We start from the raw sequence: 18993 nt of genomic DNA on the forward strand, positions 1-18993 counted from the left end.
TACCACACATACACCCCACACAGACACACATCACACATACCACACAGCCCACACATACCACATACACACACCAGCACACACACCACACATACCACACACACTACACACCCCACAGACACCCCCACACACCACACCACATACACACATTCCCCACACACACCACACATACCACATACACACACCACCACATACAACACATACACCACATAGCACATACACTGCAGCACACACAAGACACACACCACACCATACAACACACCATACACACCACACAGGACACACCACACCCAGCCAACACATGCACACCACATGCACACACGCACACCACAACATATATACACATACACCACAACATATATACACATACACCACACATACTGTACCACATACAGCACACACACCATACCACACACACACACCACATACACACATACCACACACACTGCAGCACACACAAGACATACAACACACCACACACACACCACACACCAACACACACATACCACATACACACCGCACATGACACATACACACCACACATAGGACTTACGTACACACACCACACACCTACCACCCACAACACATATCACACACCACATAGCACACACACACACACACACACATCATACAGACATACTATAAACACCCCACACAACACACACCACTCCCCACACACACTTGCCTGGTCCTGCTGTCCCTGAGCCTCCGTTACACAGACACATACAGCTGTACACACCTTTGAAACTGCAAAACCCTCAGTGCTCCTGTACCCCTTCCCCACAAGACATCTATGCACACAGATGGACTCTGCACACGCCTGGTGTCTCCTCCACATTGCACACACACATTCATGTCACCCCGCCCCTCAGGGCTCATCCACGCCCTTGGTGCCCCCACCCCCACCCTGGTCACTGTCCTCACTTGGAGCAACACAGACACCTGAGAGCCTGGATGCACGTGCCCTCAGTGGGCACAAGTACATGCCCCACCGCCCTCCACCACAGACCTGCAGCTTTCCCAGGCATCTCTCACGCGCCCTGGGGCTCACTACTGCACTCATAATCTCAGGGCCCTCAGACTGGAATCTCCCAGAAACACTCAGAGCCCACCGTGCCCTGCCTAAAAGCACATACATCCTCAACAGCACAGCTGCCAGAAACCCCATGCACCTGGCCCTTCCACAGCAGCCATCCCCATGCCCTTCCCACTGGCTGCAAGCCGCTGTGCCTGCCATGGCTGAGCAGAGGCTTGGGAGCTCTATGAAGTCAGTGAGTGGGTGAGCACTCTGGGTGCATGCACAAGAGAGAACACTCTGCAGCCCTGCGCCCGCCCTGTCCCTGCTCAGGTGAACTCTCTCCATGCCGAATCAACAATGGTGGCTGCCAGGACCTGTGTCTGCTCACTCACCAGGGCCATGTCAACTGCTCGTGCCGAGGGGGCCGAATCCTCCAGGATGACCTCACCTGCCGAGGTGAGACAGGCGGCGGGGGAGGGGCTGGCAGGGAACCCAAGCACACACCGGGGATGGTGACTATCTTCCCAAAGCGCTCCAGCCCAGCCCCCCAAAGCCTTTTGCCAAGAAGAAGCTGATGATGACCTCAGCTTCAGGGGGGAGGAGGCATGGGCACTGGGGCCCACAACCCTGGCTCAGAAAGCTCCCTCCACCTCCCTCCCCAGCGGTGAATTCCTCTTGCCGAGCACAAGATGAGTTTGAGTGTGCCAATGGCGAGTGCATCAACTTCAGCCTGACCTGCGACGGCGTCCCCCACTGCAAGGACAAGTCCGATGAGAAGCCATCCTACTGCAGTAAGGAGCCCTCTGCAGCCCCTGCCTCTTCTAGGTCCAAAGCCCAAGTCCTCCTCCTCCAGGCCCCTGGCCCTCCGGCAGCAGCCTCAGCCCCTGTAGGATGGAGCAGGATCAGGACCCAGCTTCCTGACCATGAGTTTTGGGAGCTCATGAAGGGCAGAACCACTGTTAGCCTGTACTGGGCCTTTGGGTTGGGGGGCGGCCAGCTGGACACATGCATGACGTCTCAGGGAGGCAGCCCTTTCCCTGTGCCTGTGGCTGATGCGCAGCCTACTCCTCCATCTGCAGACTCCCGCCGCTGCAAGAAGACTTTCCGCCAGTGCAGCAATGGGCGCTGTGTGTCCAACATGCTGTGGTGCAACGGGGCCGACGACTGTGGGGATGGTTCTGATGAGATCCCCTGCAACAGTGAGTGAGGCGCACTGGCATAACCCATCTGTACCTCAGTTCCTGCCCCACCCTTCCCTGGCCGAGCTTTGTCCCTGGGCCCCGTGGTGTCTGGTTTAAGGCACTCTGTGACAGGCCAGGGCAGGTGCTGTGGGCCAGGAGCTCTGTCCTTCATCCTCCTGGCCCACACAGAGAAAACTCTGGCCTAACGGTACGGGGCGGGCACTGTTCTAGAGACAGCCTGTGGTGTGGGCGAGTTCCGCTGCCGGGACGGGACCTGCATTGGGAACTCCAGCCGCTGCAACCAGTTTGTGGATTGTGAGGATGCCTCAGATGAGATGAACTGCAGTGAGTGACACCCTTTGCTGGCACCTCCTGGGCTCCTCCCCATCGCTCACTGCATCTCCCGCCTTCAGGCCTCCTGCATCTGCCCACATTCCTCTCTGCCTTGCCCTGTCCCCACTGACAGCCTCCATCTCCCTGAGGCCCTGTCCCCATCCCACTCCTGCTCCTGGGCTCCCATGGGGTTCCGAGAGGGGGTAGTGAGCGGATGGTGCAGACAGCGCCCCACTGGAAGGGCACTGTTCAACTTTTGGAAAAGCATGAAGGGCTGGCAACTGCCCCAGTGGGGGGTGATCGGGGGGAACCAGGAATCACCTTCACCCCTGCCCCCACCAGGTGCCACCGACTGCAGCAGCTACTTCCGCCTGGGCGTGAAGGGCGTGCTCTTCCAGCCCTGTGAGCGGACCTCGCTCTGCTACGCACCCAGCTGGGTGTGTGACGGTGCCAACGACTGTGGGGACTACAGTGATGAGCGCGACTGCCCAGGTGGGCAGGGGCAGGTGTGTGGTGGGCGGTGGCCTGCGGTGAGCAGGGCCTTCACACCTGCCTCGCCCCCCAGGTGTGAAACGCCCCAGATGCCCCCTGAATTACTTCGCCTGCCCTAGTGGGCGCTGCATCCCCATGAGCTGGACGTGTGACAAGGAGGATGACTGTGAACACGGCGAGGACGAGACCCACTGCAGTGAGTGACCACAGCACCCACTCAGTGCTCCAAGAACCTGCTGGGCCCTACTTCTTAGTCCCCCCTTGGAAAAGGGCACCCAGGGCCTTCACCCCCTGCCCCACTCTGCCTCTAGCTGCTGCTGAGCCCCCCCACAGAGGGTTGCTGTGGGCATTTCTCCTGTCCTTCCCATGGCATCAGCCTCCCCAGGTGGGTGACCCCCGCCCTTCCACATCTAACTGTGGCTTCCGACTGCCCCAGACAAGTTCTGCTCAGAGGCCCAGTTTGAGTGCCAGAACCATCGCTGCATCTCCAAGCAGTGGCTGTGTGACGGCAGCGATGACTGTGGGGACGGCTCGGACGAGGCTGCTCACTGTGGTGAGGAAGCTGGGATTGGGCTAGGGGAGGTGCCCCAGGGAGAGACAGACTCCACCCAATTCCACCCCACACACAGACACCCCTGCAGACAACGGCGAAGCAGCGAGTGCATCACCTCCGCTGCTGGCCCTCATCCACCCGCTCCTGAGTCTCTCGGTGGCCCCCTCTCCCCCCACAGAAGGCAAGACGTGCAGCCCCTCCTCCTTCTCCTGCCCTGGCACCCACGTGTGCGTCCCCGAGCGCTGGCTCTGTGACGGTGACAAAGACTGTGCTGATGGTGCAGACGAGAGCATCGCAGCTGGTTGCTGTGAGTGGCGGGGCCGTGTGGACTGGGTGGACAGCAAATGACCCCAGTCTCACTTTGCAGATGGGGAAGCTGGGGTGCAGGAGAGGAAATGCCTCAGCGGGGTCTGCTGGGGTGGAGCCATAGCTGTAGTCTAGGTGTTCAGACTCCTCATCAAGTGCCCTGCCCACTCTACCAGGAGAACCACAGGAGGTCAGGGTGGGGGACGGTCAGCTGCTGGCGGAGCAGGGCTGAAGGGCTGTGTCCACCTCTGTCCACAGTGTACAACAGCACCTGTGATGACCGTGAGTTCATGTGCCAGAACCGCCAGTGCATCCCCAAGCACTTCGTGTGTGACCATGACCGTGACTGTGCAGATGGCTCCGATGAGTCCCCCGAGTGTGGTGAGCCCTCGGCGGTGGTGGGAGGAGGCCCTGCCCTCCGCTGGGCCAGGGCATCAGCCTCACAGGTCCCTTCCTCCCCCAGAGTACCCGACCTGCGGCCCCAGCGAGTTCCGCTGTGCCAATGGGCGCTGTCTGAGCTCCCGCCAGTGGGAGTGTGATGGCGAGAATGACTGCCACGACCAGAGTGATGAGGCTCCCAAGAACCCACACTGCACCAGCCCAGGTGGGCCCCAGACCTGGCTTCCCTCTGCCCCCTCCCCAGACTGCCTGAGACCCTGCTGACCTGCTGCCTCCGCCCCTCTGCAGAGCACAAGTGCAATGCCTCGTCCCAGTTCCTGTGCAGCAGTGGGCGCTGTGTGGCTGAGGTACTGCTCTGCAATGGCCAGGATGACTGTGGTGACGGCTCGGATGAGCGTGGCTGCCACATCAACGAGTGTCTCAGCCACAAGCTCAGTGGCTGCAGCCAGGACTGTGAGGACCTCAAGATTGGCTTCAAGGTATGCCCAGCCCTGGGGAGGAGCTTCCACACCCCAGACGTGCCAGGAACGCCTTTTCCACTGCCTCATTCATTCATTCATCCCCTAGACACTGGGGATACAGCAGTGAATGAGACGGAAATCTGCTTGGTTGGGGTCTGCCTCTATCTGGCAGGTAGAGAGCCAGCAGATTTGCTGACAGATGAGATACGGAGTGTGAGAGGAAAAGAGGAGTGAGGCGTCAAGTAGGCAAGAGATACACAGATCTGGAGTTCAAGGAGAGGCCCGGGTTGGAGAGGGAAGTCTGGGAGTTATCACCATAGAGATGCTATTTGAATCAGTGTAGGTGGAGAAGAGAGCAGTCCAAAGTCTGAGCCCCAAGCTGAGCAACAGCCAGGAGCAGGGAGGTGAGGGGACCAGCAGAAGAGCCTGAGAAGGAGCAGCTGCTGAGGCAGGAGAACAGCCATAAGAAGAAAGCGTTTCCAGGGGGAGGGCACACGCCGCTCTATCAAATGACACTCGGGAGCACACAGAAGGAGGCCTGGACTGCGAAGGCCAGACAGCCAGCTGGGTGGACTTAGTACCCATGTGCTGCTGCCCCTAATGAGGCCGGGTAGAAGGAATTGGAGTCTCTGAGCCAGGTCTCCAGGGTGGGAGGCCCAGACCCTGCCACACGCCCAGCCCAAGGCTCCCTGTGCCTGCAGTGCCGCTGTCGCCCTGGCTTCCGGCTGAAGGACGACGGCCGGACATGTGCCGATGTGGATGAGTGCAGCACCACCTTCCCCTGCAGCCAGCGCTGCATCAACACCCATGGCAGCTATAAGTGTCTGTGTGTGGAGGGCTACGCACCCCGCGGCGGCGACCCCCACAGCTGCAAGGCTGTGACTGGTGAGATTCACGCTTGGAGGGCATGAGGTGACCCAGGCAGCTGGGGGCTGTGTGGGACCGCCCGGGTGGCAGAGCTCCAGACAGGCAGGAGACCAGGGCCACTAGAATGTGCCAGGAGCTGAGGCAAGATCCTCTGTCTGCAGACGAGGAACCGTTTCTGATCTTTGCCAACCGGTACTACCTACGCAAGCTCAACCTGGATGGGTCCAACTACACGTTACTTAAGCAGGTACCAAACCCAGGCCTTCCTCCCCTTTGCCCATCTCCCAGACCCAGCACAGCCTCCCTTGCAAGTCTCCCCACTTAGGTCCAACCATCCCTCCCCCAGATGTAAATGTGGCCCCTGCTGCCACAACAGACTTCTGCTCTCCCTCATTCCCCTAATCCAGGGCCTGAACAATGCCGTTGCCTTGGACTTTGACTACCGAGAGCAAATGATCTACTGGACAGATGTGACGACCCAGGGCAGCATGATCCGAAGGATGCACCTTAATGGGAGCAACGTGCAGGTAAGGCAGGCGGCCCTCAGCGACCGACACTGGCCCACCCCAGATGGCTGTTTTCAGATCGCCTCTCCTTCCCATCCCACCAACCCAAATTGCTTCCTTCTCACTCCACTAGTCACTGTATGACTGCTTGTTTTGGCTGCTTACTCTCCTCTGGGCCCAGACAGCAAGGACCAGGAGATTCCTCTTGCTCTTCCCCTCACTGCTAGCCCCACGTCTCCCTAATTATCAGGAAGTTCCCCCTGAGGTCTGGCCAAGCCCTGTGAGGCTTGGAGTGTGGTCCCATTCACCACCTAGAGCCCCCTCTCCTAGAGGCTCTGCTGACACGTACATAGTGTCAGGCCCAGGACTGGGCATTTTACTTCCATGGTTCTCCCACCAGAGCTGGCAGAGGGAGCTCTACCCCATTTTACACATGGGGAGGCTGAGCCTCACAGAGGCTTGCAGGTCTTCCCCCAGGTCACCCAGAGCTCTCCCTCCCCTGCCCCTTCCTGCAGGTCCTACACCGTACAGGCCTCAGCAACCCCGACGGGCTGGCTGTGGACTGGGTGGGTGGCAACCTGTACTGGTGCGACAAAGGCCGGGACACCATTGAGGTGTCCAAGCTCAATGGGGCCTATCGGACGGTGCTGGTCAGCTCTGGCCTCCGCGAGCCCAGGGCTCTGGTGGTGGATGTGCAGAATGGGTATGTGGCTGAGGAGGGGTGGGGAAGCCCTTGAAAGCAGCATCCAAGCCCAGCCTCCCTGCAGGCCACTGGTGGGATGGGTTATGGGATCTCCCAGGGCTCACTGCCTACCCATCGCCAGGTACCTGTACTGGACAGACTGGGGTGACCACTCGCTGATTGGCCGCATCGGCATGGATGGGTCCAGTCGCAGCGTCATTGTGGACACCAAGATCACATGGCCCAATGGCCTGACGCTGGACTATGTCACTGAGCGCATCTACTGGGCTGACGCCCGCGAGGACTACATTGAGTTTGCCAGCCTGGATGGCTCCAATCGCCACGTTGGTCAGTGTGCCAGTGAGGCTGTCCAGGCACAGCAGACTCGGTGGGGATGGAAGTCTGAAGCGACAGGGGATCAAGTTTTGGGGGCAAGAGTGGACATAAAAAGCAGAGGACATGGCCTCAGGACACCACTCGCTGGGGTGTGAGGTTCAGAGCACCCCTGGGGCTTCCCCAGCCTGGCCACCACCCAGGGAGAGGCCCTTCCCTTATATACACAGTTCTGGAGGACTGGCCCCGAGGAGGGTGGGGGTGGGAGGCCTGCGATTGGGAACTGCAGTGCTCCCCACTTCCCAAGGGAAACCATACACTGGCGGGGCAGGAACTTGCCATGAGGCAGTCTAGGTTTGAACTCCAGCTCAGACACTTGTTAACTGTGAGACCATGGGGGGCCCCTGAACCATCTGGAACTGGGGCTGACACCCACCTCGCAGGGTGGTGGTGGGGCTTGAGGAGGTGGAGTGGGCTGGCACCCTGTCCGAGCTCAGGCTGACTGGCACCATGCCTGCCCCTCGGCCCCACAGTGCTGAGCCAGGACATCCCGCACATCTTTGCACTGACCCTGTTTGAGGACTACGTCTACTGGACCGACTGGGAAACAAAGTCCATCAACCGAGCCCACAAGACCACGGGCACCAACAAAACGCTCCTCATCAGCACGCTGCACCGGCCCATGGACCTGCACGTCTTCCACGCCCTGCGCCAGCCGGACGGTGAGCAGGCAAGGGGTGGGAGCAGGCGAAGGGTGAGCTGGGAACCGGGGTCCCTGGGAGTTCCTGCTTATCCCTTCTCCAGCACTGACCAAGCCCTCTCCTGGCCAGACACTGGGAGACTCCAGGAGGGTCTAGACAGGGGATGGTTTGGCTCCCGGGAGCTTCAGCCAAGCCTGGATCCAGTCCTGGAATATGGCAGCAGCAAGGCGCTGAGGCCAATCAAGTGGGGATCTGGGTGCCGGGCCCCCAGAAGGACCCTGGGGGGGAAGCACAGAGGAGGTGGGAAGCTGGCCTTCAGGCCTGGCCTGATCCTGGGACCTTGAGAGAATCCTCTCCTGTCTCTGGCTTCAGCTCCCTCCTAAAAGAGGCGGGGTTTAGGCCACTCACCTCTGTCCAGGATGGAGTGAGTGAGGCAGCCTTTGGTAAGGCAGAAAATGTCACCACATTTCACGACGTTTTCTCTGGCAGTGCCCAATCACCCCTGCAAGGTCAACAATGGTGGCTGCAGCAACCTGTGCCTGCTGTCCCCCGGGGGAGGGCACAAATGTGCCTGCCCCACCAACTTCTACCTGGGCAGCGATGGGCGCACCTGTGTGTCCAACTGCACAGCGAGCCAGGTGAGGCTGTCCCCCAGATCCCATCACCAGTGCCCACTCCCTGACCCCCAATCCTCCTTGGACCCCAACACCTGCTCTGTCCTAATGCCCTCACACATCTGGTTTTCCCACGCTAACACCCCCACATTTCTTGCCTACCTCTTGTCTCCCCACAGCAATACTTTTACCCCCGTCACCTCACACAGATACCTCCACACCCTAACCTTGACCCTCCTCGCCATGCTCCAGTGCTGCCTTCCCCACCCTACCCCACGCAGCGCCACACCTGGCCTTTCTGCACTCACCATAGCCCCACCTGCCCCAGAACACCCTGACCCCTGCCTCAACTTCTTTGAAACATCCAACCCCCTCAAAAGAAGGACTTCTGAGTCTCCCAGATCCCCACCAACCCCTCTTGCCCCCGCCTGCCCTCCAGTTTGTGTGCAAGAACGACAAGTGCATCCCCTTCTGGTGGAAGTGTGACACCGAGGACGACTGCGGGGACCACTCAGATGAGCCCCCGGACTGCCGTGAGTGCCTGCTGGGGGTGACACAAGGGTCCCCAGGTGTGTCAGAGGCGGCCTGACTCCTGAGGCTTTGAATGGCCACTGGAGAGGCTGTGGCTGCAAGTGGACCTGGCCGTGTCCACCCCAGCCGCTCTGACCCTGAGCCTCCCTCTCTGGCAGCCGAGTTCAAGTGCCGGCCCGGACAGTTCCAGTGCTCCACAGGCATCTGCACAAACCCTGCCTTCATCTGCGATGGAGACAATGACTGCCAGGACAACAGTGACGAGGCCAACTGTGGTAAAGTGCTGCCTGGCCACCCTCCCTCCTTCCCCAGCATCTTCCCCGCCCCAGGATTTGGGGCTGTCAAGGGCAGGGAAGCTGCAGCCCATGGCAGCTTGCTCTCCAGGCTGGATTCCTGCGGCTCAAGCCTTTGTCCTCCCTGCTGAGGGATGGGCACCCTCTCCCTGTCCCTAAATCCTCCCTTCGCCACGAGTCACTCCCTCCTCCCCCCACAGACATCCACGTCTGCTTGCCCAGTCAGTTCAAATGTACCAACACCAACCGCTGTATTCCCGGCATCTTCCGCTGCAACGGGCAGGACAACTGCGGAGACGGGGAGGACGAGAGGGACTGCCGTGAGTGCCAGAGGTGGTGGGGGGGCAGCGGTGGGAGATGACACGGAAGCAGGGCAGGCAGAATCCCCCCCACAGCTTTGAGAGGCTCTCAAATAGCTTTAGTAGATGGGCAACACAAATTATATTGGGTGTAACTTGCTTTGCTCATAAAAATCACCACGCATGGTACAGAGACATAGAGATCCAGAAAACAAAAAGCACCAAAACTGGGGGTAAACTGTTCCTTCCTCCCAAGAAGTTGCTGGCAGGACCAAGGCCAGGGCTTGGAAGAGGGAGAAGATGGTGATGGTGAACTGGAGTGGCAGGTGTAAGGGAGGGCCCTCATTCTCTTGCCCGCCCCGCAGCCGAGGTGACCTGCGCTCCCAACCAGTTCCAGTGCTCCATTACCAAACGGTGCATCCCCCGGGTCTGGGTCTGCGACCGGGACAATGACTGTGTGGATGGCAGTGATGAGCCCGCCAACTGCAGTGAGTTGCCTGGCCTGGAGCCCAGCTTCCCTCCCCAGTGTCTGCTACTCACACCACCCCAACGTGCGACCCCCTCAGTGGCCACTCCCAGGCCCTCCCCATCCTCCTGGCAGACTCCTGGAAGGAGTCTCATCCTCACTGCGTGCCCACCCACTTGCAGCCCAGATGACCTGTGGCGTGGACGAGTTCCGCTGCAAGGATTCGGGCCGATGCATCCCAGCGCGCTGGAAGTGTGACGGAGAGGATGACTGCGGGGATGGCTCGGATGAGCCCAAGGAAGAGTGTGGTGAGCTGAGACCCCACTCCAGGAGGAAGATGGTCTACCTGGGTGGGAGGCACGGTGCCCCTGGCAGGCGGAGGGCTGGGGGCCGCCTGCTTACCATTCTCAGTGTGGCCCTGGTGTTGGGCTTCCTGGGCCTGCTGTAGGGCTGGGGAAGAAGGCCTGGCTGGAGCTTGCTTCCCCACATGCACCCGTGCCCCATCCCTCCCAGTTTCCCTATCCCTGCCCCTGCCCACGCCTCATCTGCGCATACCTGTGTGGAGTTTTCCTTGCCCACCCTATGGGACCTGTTCATCTTCTCCCCAAGGCAGCTACCCACACACACACCCCCAATCATGTCTCCTGTCCCCAAACCTCCTTATAGACCCCACATCTCAAAACACTGCCTGGGCTCCCCACGGCTGACCCTTCCCAAGCCAGGATGCCCACCCTCCCCGCCAGGCCAGCCTGACCATGCCATGCCTGCATGGATCGTAATGTCTGCCCCAGCCCTGTCCCTGACCGCCCTGACACTTGCCTCCTCCAGATGAGCGCACCTGTGAGCCATACCAGTTCCGCTGCAAGAACAACCGCTGCGTGCCTGGCCGCTGGCAGTGCGACTACGACAACGATTGTGGCGACAACTCCGACGAGGAGAGCTGCAGTACGTCCCACCCGCCAGCCCCACGGGAGCCCCTCCCAGGCCTGGCCCTTGCCGTGCCGCCCTCCTGCCACAGGCCACGCCAGAGCTGGCAGCCACCTCCCAGGGCGGGGGCAGGAGCCGCCCTCCTCACCCACCCCACTCCATGTTGTGTATTTGAGTTTGTGCCATTTCACCTCATCTCATGTTTCTCTCCATTTTCACACTGTCCTCTCGGGGTTGCAGAGGTAGGTGTCTCTGATGTGCCTGTGCTCCCACCACACCCCCACCTCTGCCCCAGAGCCCCCCATCCCTGTGCCGTGCCTCTACCCATCATCCTTGACTGACCTCTCCCCAAACCCTGGTGCTTGTCTCAGTGGTCTTGTCCCCGCTCCCCTCCCCAAACACAGTCTGTCCTGAGGGCAAGGCCAGGGACCTGTGCCCTCTCTGGTGTCTGTCCCATGGGGTAAGTGTGAGCCTGCCTGTGCCAAGCTGTTCCATAGAGGCAGCCAGTGGGCTCTGCCAGGACTGGCTCGGCCTCTGGGCCAGTCAGCTGTGGTCTTCAGAGACGTGGGGATGGGCTTTGGGCTCAGGACTGTGGCACTGCTGAGGCCTGGAGTCCTTGTGCCCACCCTCCTGGGCCTGTCTCCCCCTGTCCTTCCCAGCCCCTCGACCCTGCTCCGAGAGTGAGTTCTCCTGTGCCAACGGCCGCTGCATCGCGGGGCGCTGGAAATGCGATGGAGACCACGACTGCGCGGACGGCTCAGACGAGGTGGGCAGGGAGATGAGAAGGAAGGAGGTGGCCTCAGAGGAGTTCAGGCAGGGCTTGGGGGTGCCAAGAGCTGACCGGCTGCCTGTGCCCATGCCCACAGAAAGACTGCACCCCCCGCTGTGACATGGACCAGTTCCAGTGCAAGAGTGGCCACTGCATCCCCCTGCGCTGGCGCTGTGACGCAGACGCTGACTGCATGGACGGCAGCGACGAGGAGGCCTGCGGCACTGGCGGTGCGCCCTTTAGCTTGGTCTCCCTGGGTCCTCCCTCTGCTGCCCACCCTGTCACGTGGCCCAGTCATTCACTCGATCTTTCTCTTCTGTATTCATTCTTCATGCAACAAATATTTATTGAGCATTTACCATGTACCAGGCACTGCCATAGGTGTTAGGGACGTAGTAGTAAACAAGACACAGGACCCCTGAATACACATTTTTGTGCGGGTTGTGCCCAGCTCAGCGCCCCCTAGTCTAGGGGACCAGTTGAGCTGAAATCCAGCAAACCCTGAGGGCTGTACCTGTCTAGGCCCCAACCCACAAGTTCCTCCGAGACAGTCTGCTGCCCCAAGAAGAAAAGCCCTGCTATTTTCCCTTCCTGGGGCAGTGAGATAGTACCTGTCCCTCGTTGACCTGCCTGGGCTCGGCAGCACAGAGGGGGCAGGTGAAGCCCAGGGTGAGAAAGGACTGGGGCTTGGAGCGGAAATCCCAACTGTGTGGGCAGATGTCTTGGCTCTGCCTTGGTAGGCCAGGCACAGGGATGGGAACCTGGTCTTCCATTCCCGCATCCCTGCTGTGGAACTACACAGCCCCATGCCCTGCCACATACCAGAGAAGGAGTGCCCTCTGAACTCCTCCAGACACCCCTGAAAAATGACCTCTTCTCCCCTAAATACCAGAAAAGGCAGTTTGGCCCCACCAAGTAGAAAATTAAGAGACCTGGTTCCAATTTGGCTGTGCCACTTCTTACCTGGTGACCCCTCTGAGCCTGGAACCCCCACCTGTGGAGAGAAGGGTCTGAGTGGGCTCATGGCTCATTCTGTCTCTTGGCTCCCCCTGGCACCAGTGCGGACCTGCCCCCTGGACGAGTTCCAGTGCAACAACACCTTGTGCAAGCCGCTGGCCTGGAAGTGCGATGGCGAGGATGACTGTGGGGACAACTCAGATGAGAACCCCGAGGAGTGTGGTGAGATTTGGTGCGGGGTTCCCGGGCTCCCCAGTGGCCAGCAGCCACCCCACCCGCAAGACTAATTCCGGCTCTGTGTTCCCCTGGCTGTCGCAGCCCGGTTCGTGTGCCCTCCCAACCGGCCCTTCCGTTGCAAGAATGACCGTGTCTGTCTGTGGATCGGGCGCCAATGCGACGGCATGGACAACTGTGGGGATGGGACTGATGAAGAGGACTGTGGTGAGCAGGGGGCCGACAAAGGTCTGCAGGGGGCGGATAGTGCACAGTGGGGTGAGTGTGAGCCTTGTGGGAGCTGCCTTGGGGTTAGGATTAACCAGGAGGACTGGCCCAGGAAGGGGAGGATCCATTGCTAGGAGTCTGGAGGCTCTTTCAAGAGAAGCCCCTGGGGAAGGCTCTGGGGGCTGCCTGATGCGTTAGGTCTTGGAGGTGGGGCTGGGAACCCGAAAGTTTGACTTGCCCCCACTGCAAGCTTTGTCAGTTAGGAATGGGGAGCCACTGGTATCTATGGGGTCACTGTGGGAGGAGGGGGCAGGGGTGAATACCCAGGGTCTAAAGCCTCCGCCCTCCTCAGAGCCCCCCACGGCCCAGACCACCCACTGCAAAGATAAGAAGGAGTTTCTGTGCCGGAACCAGCGCTGCCTCTCCTCCTCCCTACGCTGCAACATGTTCGACGACTGCGGGGATGGCTCTGACGAGGAGGACTGCAGCATCGGTGAGGCCCAGCAGCAGACTGGACGCTGGTGGGGAGCGGGGAGAGCCGAGCCCCAGCCTGGGGTGGCTCAAGGGAGGGCATCCACTCTCTGTCCCCCACAGACCCCAAGCTGACCAGCTGCGCCACCAACGCCAGCATCTGTGGGGACGAGGCACGCTGCGTACGCACTGAGAAAGCAGCCTACTGTGCCTGCCGCTCTGGCTTCCACACCGTGCCCGGCCAGCCCGGATGTCAAGGTAGGAAAGTGGAGCAGAGCAGGGGTGAACACCCCAGCTGTGGACCCCCGTGACCCTCCCTGTAACCCCTAGACATCAATGAGTGCCTGCGCTTCGGCACCTGCTCCCAGCTCTGCAACAACACCAAGGGCGGCCACCTCTGCAGCTGCGCTCGGAACTTCATGAAGACGCACAACACCTGCAAGGCTGAAGGTGCCAGAGCTGCCAGAGGGCAGAAAGGCTGGATGGGGCAGGGCGATCGGGTTATCAAACGGGGCTGACTTGGAATTGAATGTCTTCCTGTGGACATCTTGCCCAGACAGGAAGCCCCATACTCATAGGTGCAGCTGCCTGAGCAAAGGGCTGGCCCGAGCAGAGGGAGCAGGTCCTGGGGCTGGCTCACTGAAGGAGTCTGGGATGCAGCAGTGCTCTGAATTGCACACATGCCTCCTCACCCACCACTGCCAGAACGAGAGCACACTCAGACACGCAGTGCACACTCACAGTCATGGGGGCCTCACCTGCACATTCCCCACACACTTTGATGCCCACCTGTGCCTTCCTCATGCCTGTGCACATTCACACACACCCCTGGAACACACACACCCCCACCATGCACTGCCATGCACACCCACATGCTCCATGCCAAGCATACACACCCCATGTGCCTATGCACCCCCAAGCATGTGCCAGGCAGTTTGTAGCAGAGAGCATGGTGATGCCATCCAGCAGCCTTGAGGAGGCAGAAGTCTCTGGGTCTAGAGGGGCAGGGTCAGCTTTTTGGCTGAAAGGAGCAGGTCACAGTGGATCAGCTCAGGGGAGGAGAGGAGGAGGTCCAGAGGCTGAGGTTGGAGCCTGCAACCCTGAGCAGGGAGGGTAAGCAGCAGCTTCTGGCCAGAGCAGATTGTTCTACTAGGAGAGAGGACACCGTTCATGTGAAAGGAGCTGAGCTGGGTGGGGTGCACATCTCCATCCCACAGCCCCAGCCCTGACCTCTTGTTTCTCCAGGCTCTGAGTACCAGGTCCTGTACATTGCTGATGACAATGAGATCCGCAGCCTGTTCCCTGGGCACCCCCATTCGGCTTATGAGCAGGCATTCCAGGGCGACGAGAGCGTCCGCATTGATGCCATGGATGTCCATGTCAAGGCTGGCCGTGTCTATTGGACCAACTGGCACACGGGCACCATCTCCTACCGCAGCCTGCCACCTGCTGCACCTCCTACCACTTCCAACCGCCACCGGCGACAGATTGACCGGGGTGTCACCCACCTCAACGTGAGTGCCCACGCTGGCGTGGATGGAGTGGAAGAGCTCCATAGAGCAAGCGGTTCAGAGCAGGATTTGAAAAGAGCAGTGGCACAGTGGCTCATGCCTCTAATCCCAGCACTTTGGGAGGCCAAGGCGGGCAGATCACCTGAGGTCAGGAGTTTGAGACCAGCGTGGCAACATGGTGAAACCTTGTCTCTAAGAAAAATACAAAAATTAGCCAGGCATGGTGGCGGGTGCCTGTAATCGCAGCTACTCAGGAGGCTAAGGCAGGAGAATCCCTTGAACCTGGAAAGTGGAGCTTGCAGTGAGCCGAGTGCCACTCGGTTGCAGTGGCACTGAGGTTGCAGAGTACCACTGCACTCCAGCCTGGGTGACAGAGTAAGACTCCGTCTCAAAAAAAAAAAAAAAAAAAAAAGATAAGAAAAGAAAAGGGCAGTGTGAGGGGCCAAGGGTGAGAGTGGGGCAGGGGGGCAGTCTTAGGATTGTGTTCTGCGGCATGGCCGGCGGGAAGACAGAGCAGTGGGAATGGTCAGCAGCTGGCTGTGCTGTAGGCAGCCCAAGGAGCAGGGCACAATGGGCAGGCAGACAGCCCTCCGGCACCAGTCCCCCATCGTTGCCACCACGCACTGTGTACGTCTTAGCTGCCTCACTTAACCTCTTTGGGTTTCACTTTGTTTATCAATAAAATTAGGTGATCATCGCCATCGTGCAGGCTTCAGGGAGGGCTCACCAGCCCCGTGTGAGAGCTGCAAGTCTGGTGCATAAGCTCCATGCTGCTCGAATCTCTTTAAAGCCAGGGGCTTGGCTGTGAGCCTGGGGTGACGTTCCAGCAGGGACAGGCTGGCAGAGTGGTGGTGGGGGGATAATGGCAGGAAGACAAAGCGGTGGGCCCTGAACCTGTGGCTTCCATTCAGATTTCAGGGCTGAAGATGCCCAGAGGCATTGCCATTGACTGGGTGGCCGGAAACGTGTACTGGACTGACTCGGGCCGAGATGTGATTGAGGTGGCACAGATGAAGGGCGAGAACCGCAAGACACTCATCTCGGGCATGATTGATGAGCCCCACGCCATTGTGGTGGACCCACTGAGGGGGTGGGCAGGGGCCCTGGGGGGAGGCCTCTGGGCTGGTGGTAGGAAGCCTTGGGGACAGGGTTGGGGGCTGCACCCACAGGCATGCCCTTTCCTCCCTGGCCAGCCTGAGGACAGAGTCCTTCTCAGGCCCTTGGGCCTTCTTGGCCACCCCTGCCTGGCCCTCCCCATGCTGCCTCTGCCCAGGGCCCCCAGCTGGGCCTGCTTGGGCAGGGACCTGACTTCTGCTCGGCCGGCTGTCATGCACAGCCACACTCTGCCCCAGGGAATAGCTCTGCCAGTGTCGGTGGCTCTGAATGAGCACACTGTGGCTTTAGAGGAAAAGCCCCTCAACCCGCTCAGAAGTGGACTCCCTCCTGCTTCTCTGTAGAAGGACAGAACGCCCTCCTCCTAGTCCCCAGCAGTCCCTGTGCCCAGACCAAGAAGCTGGTGTCCTGCCTGGGCCTGCCTCCTCTGGCCCTCTGGCCTGCCCACACTCACCCCTTCTCCCTCCCCAGCACCATGTACTGGTCAGACTGGGGCAACCACCCCAAGATTGAGACGGCGGCGATGGATGGGACCCTTCGGGAGACACTGGTGCAGGACAACATTCAGTGGCCCACAGGTTCATGGGGCGGGGGGCGGGAGGGACCGGGTGTTGGGGGGGCCTGGCTCACGGAGCCCAGCTACTGCTGAAGTCACACAAAAGTGAAGGATGGGATGGGGCTTGGACTGGGACGGGGCGGATTGGCCGTGGAGGCTTTTCCCGGAAGAGGCGACTGTGAGTGGCATGAGAACAGGGTGGAACTGTCCCAGGCATGGAGGCAATTCTTTCCACCCTAAGGCTGGGTTGGGGAGGCCAAGCCCTTACAGTGCTCTCTCCCTCCCCAGGCCTGGCCGTGGATTATCACAATGAGCGGTTGTACTGGGCAGATGCCAAGCTTTCAGTCATCGGCAGCATCCGGCTCAATGGCACGGACCCCATTGTGGCTGCCGACAGCAAACGAGGTCAGAACCTGGTAGCAGTCGCAGTCCCCAGCCCTGTCCCCAACGCTGACATCCTCCCTACTAAGCCAGAGGCCTTACTTTGATGCCTCCCATCCTTTGTCACTGACCCCCAGCAATGCTGTAGCACCTTCCAGGCCTCTCCAGCTGGCCTCCCCCTGAACCTGCCCTGCAGGCGTGAGGCCCACCCTGACCCTCTGGCCTGCTTGTCCATTCATTGGTTGGGTTGCACGGAGGCAGCATAGGTACATTAGGAACGTAGCAAATGCGGAGAGAAGGAACAGAAGTCAGCCATGAATGACCCCAGAAGTCTGGGGGTGATGGGACCTTTTGCCAGTAGTGGCCACAGGAAGAGGAACAGGCGTGGGGAGGGGAATTTGGTCTGGATGTGTTGAGTTTGAGGTGTCTGGGAGCCATGGGTGCCAGTGTCCTGGACAGCATGGCCAGGGTCTGAGTGCCCCTCAGGTCCCCTCTGACTCCACCTCCTCCCCTAGGCCTAAGTCACCCCTTCAGCATCGACGTCTTTGAGGATTACATCTATGGTGTCACCTACATCAATAATCGTGTCTTCAAGATCCATAAGTTTGGCCACAGCCCCCTGGTCAACCTGACAGGGGGCCTGAGCCACGCCTCTGATGTGGTCCTGTACCATCAGCACAAGCAGCCCGAAGGTGGGGGCGGAGGGGAGCCTGGGCTGGGGAAGGGAGGCCTGTGGGCATTGAGTCTCCAAGCTGTGGCCTTGGGACCTGGTGGAGAGTGGGTCACCCTGGGCTCATAGGGCTCAGAGAAGGGTCCTGCTCAGCATCCTCCCCACCCCACCCATACCTGCAGTGACCAACCCATGTGACCGCAAGAAATGCGAGTGGCTCTGCCTGCTGAGCCCCAGTGGGCCTGTCTGCACCTGTCCCAATGGGAAGCGGCTGGACAATGGCACATGCGTGCCTGTACCCTCTCCAACACCCCCCCCAGATGGTACGCTCATGCCCTCCCAATCCCAGCCATGCCTCAGGACCCTCTCCTTCCTGTGGCTCCTGACTTCCCCTGACCTTGTTGCCTGTACCTCTCCTCCTATTCCCCTGGCTCTGCCCCTTGACGGGCCCTTCCTGCAGCTCCCCGGCCTGGAACCTGTAACCTGCAGTGCTTCAACGGTGGCAGCTGTTTCCTCAATGCACGGAGGCAGCCCAAGTGCCGCTGCCAGCCCCGCTACACGGGTGACAAGTGTGAACTGGACCAATGCTGGGAGCACTGTCGCAATGGGGGCACCTGTGCTGCCTCCCCCTCTGGTATGCCCCCTCATCCTGCAATGCCTGCTCCTTGCCCCAGGTCCCAGCCCCACCACCCACCACCCCACCTTAGGCAGATGCCCACCCCTGCCTCGCCTCCAGCCTCCTTTCCATGACCCAGCATCCAGTCACTCCAGTCTCTGACTCTCGCCCAGGTCCCCCCAGCCCATTCCTCTGCTATAGGGCCAGGTGGTCCCAAGGGCCACAGTCCCGCTCACACATCCTCTCCCACCAGGCATGCCCACGTGCCGGTGCCCCACGGGCTTCACGGGCCCCAAATGCACCCAGCAGGTGTGTGCAGGCTACTGTGCCAACAACAGCACCTGCACTGTCAACCAGGGCAACCAGCCCCAGTGCCGATGCCTACCCGGCTTCCTGGGCGACCGCTGCCAGTACCGTGAGTGAGCCTTCCCTGGGCCCCAGGGCAGGCAGGAGGGTGACGGGTGATGGGGGACCCGAGAGCATGGGGTGATGTTCAACCTGTGCCTGGGACGCACAGGGTCAAGTTCAGGAAAAGAGGCCTTAAGCAGC

The 18993-nt window shown here is 60.2% G+C and overlaps 1 protein-coding gene across 2 annotated transcripts in view; it reads left to right on the top strand.

Moving 5' to 3' along the window:
• The window catches only part of LRP1 (LDL receptor related protein 1), an 85266-nt gene that overhangs the window by 64717 nt on the left and 1556 nt on the right, over positions 1-18993 (top strand). For both annotated transcript variants that reach the window (XM_008003739.3, XM_073020874.1), the window contains 39 exons: positions 1346-1471; positions 1678-1806; positions 2095-2214; positions 2428-2541; positions 2872-3021; positions 3095-3217; positions 3458-3574; positions 3753-3881; positions 4139-4261; positions 4344-4484; positions 4568-4758; positions 5442-5625; positions 5769-5854; positions 6015-6134; positions 6629-6816; positions 6938-7143; positions 7662-7850; positions 8319-8467; positions 8883-8976; positions 9133-9249; positions 9468-9587; positions 9932-10054; positions 10215-10340; positions 10861-10977; positions 11619-11725; positions 11826-11958; positions 12788-12907; positions 13004-13126; positions 13479-13619; positions 13721-13855; positions 13928-14047; positions 14843-15111; positions 16020-16198; positions 16693-16799; positions 17066-17182; positions 17674-17850; positions 18011-18151; positions 18289-18462; positions 18698-18859. In XM_008003739.3, the coding sequence (XP_008001930.3) occupies positions 1346-1471; positions 1678-1806; positions 2095-2214; positions 2428-2541; positions 2872-3021; positions 3095-3217; positions 3458-3574; positions 3753-3881; positions 4139-4261; positions 4344-4484; positions 4568-4758; positions 5442-5625; positions 5769-5854; positions 6015-6134; positions 6629-6816; positions 6938-7143; positions 7662-7850; positions 8319-8467; positions 8883-8976; positions 9133-9249; positions 9468-9587; positions 9932-10054; positions 10215-10340; positions 10861-10977; positions 11619-11725; positions 11826-11958; positions 12788-12907; positions 13004-13126; positions 13479-13619; positions 13721-13855; positions 13928-14047; positions 14843-15111; positions 16020-16198; positions 16693-16799; positions 17066-17182; positions 17674-17850; positions 18011-18151; positions 18289-18462; positions 18698-18859 (5487 nt within the window). The remainder of the gene's footprint in view (positions 1-1345; positions 1472-1677; positions 1807-2094; positions 2215-2427; positions 2542-2871; positions 3022-3094; positions 3218-3457; positions 3575-3752; positions 3882-4138; positions 4262-4343; positions 4485-4567; positions 4759-5441; positions 5626-5768; positions 5855-6014; positions 6135-6628; positions 6817-6937; positions 7144-7661; positions 7851-8318; positions 8468-8882; positions 8977-9132; positions 9250-9467; positions 9588-9931; positions 10055-10214; positions 10341-10860; positions 10978-11618; positions 11726-11825; positions 11959-12787; positions 12908-13003; positions 13127-13478; positions 13620-13720; positions 13856-13927; positions 14048-14842; positions 15112-16019; positions 16199-16692; positions 16800-17065; positions 17183-17673; positions 17851-18010; positions 18152-18288; positions 18463-18697; positions 18860-18993) is intronic.

Source organism: Chlorocebus sabaeus, chromosome 11, assembly GCF_047675955.1.
Source record: "Chlorocebus sabaeus isolate Y175 chromosome 11, mChlSab1.0.hap1, whole genome shotgun sequence".
Lineage (NCBI taxonomy): Eukaryota > Metazoa > Chordata > Mammalia > Primates > Cercopithecidae > Chlorocebus > Chlorocebus sabaeus.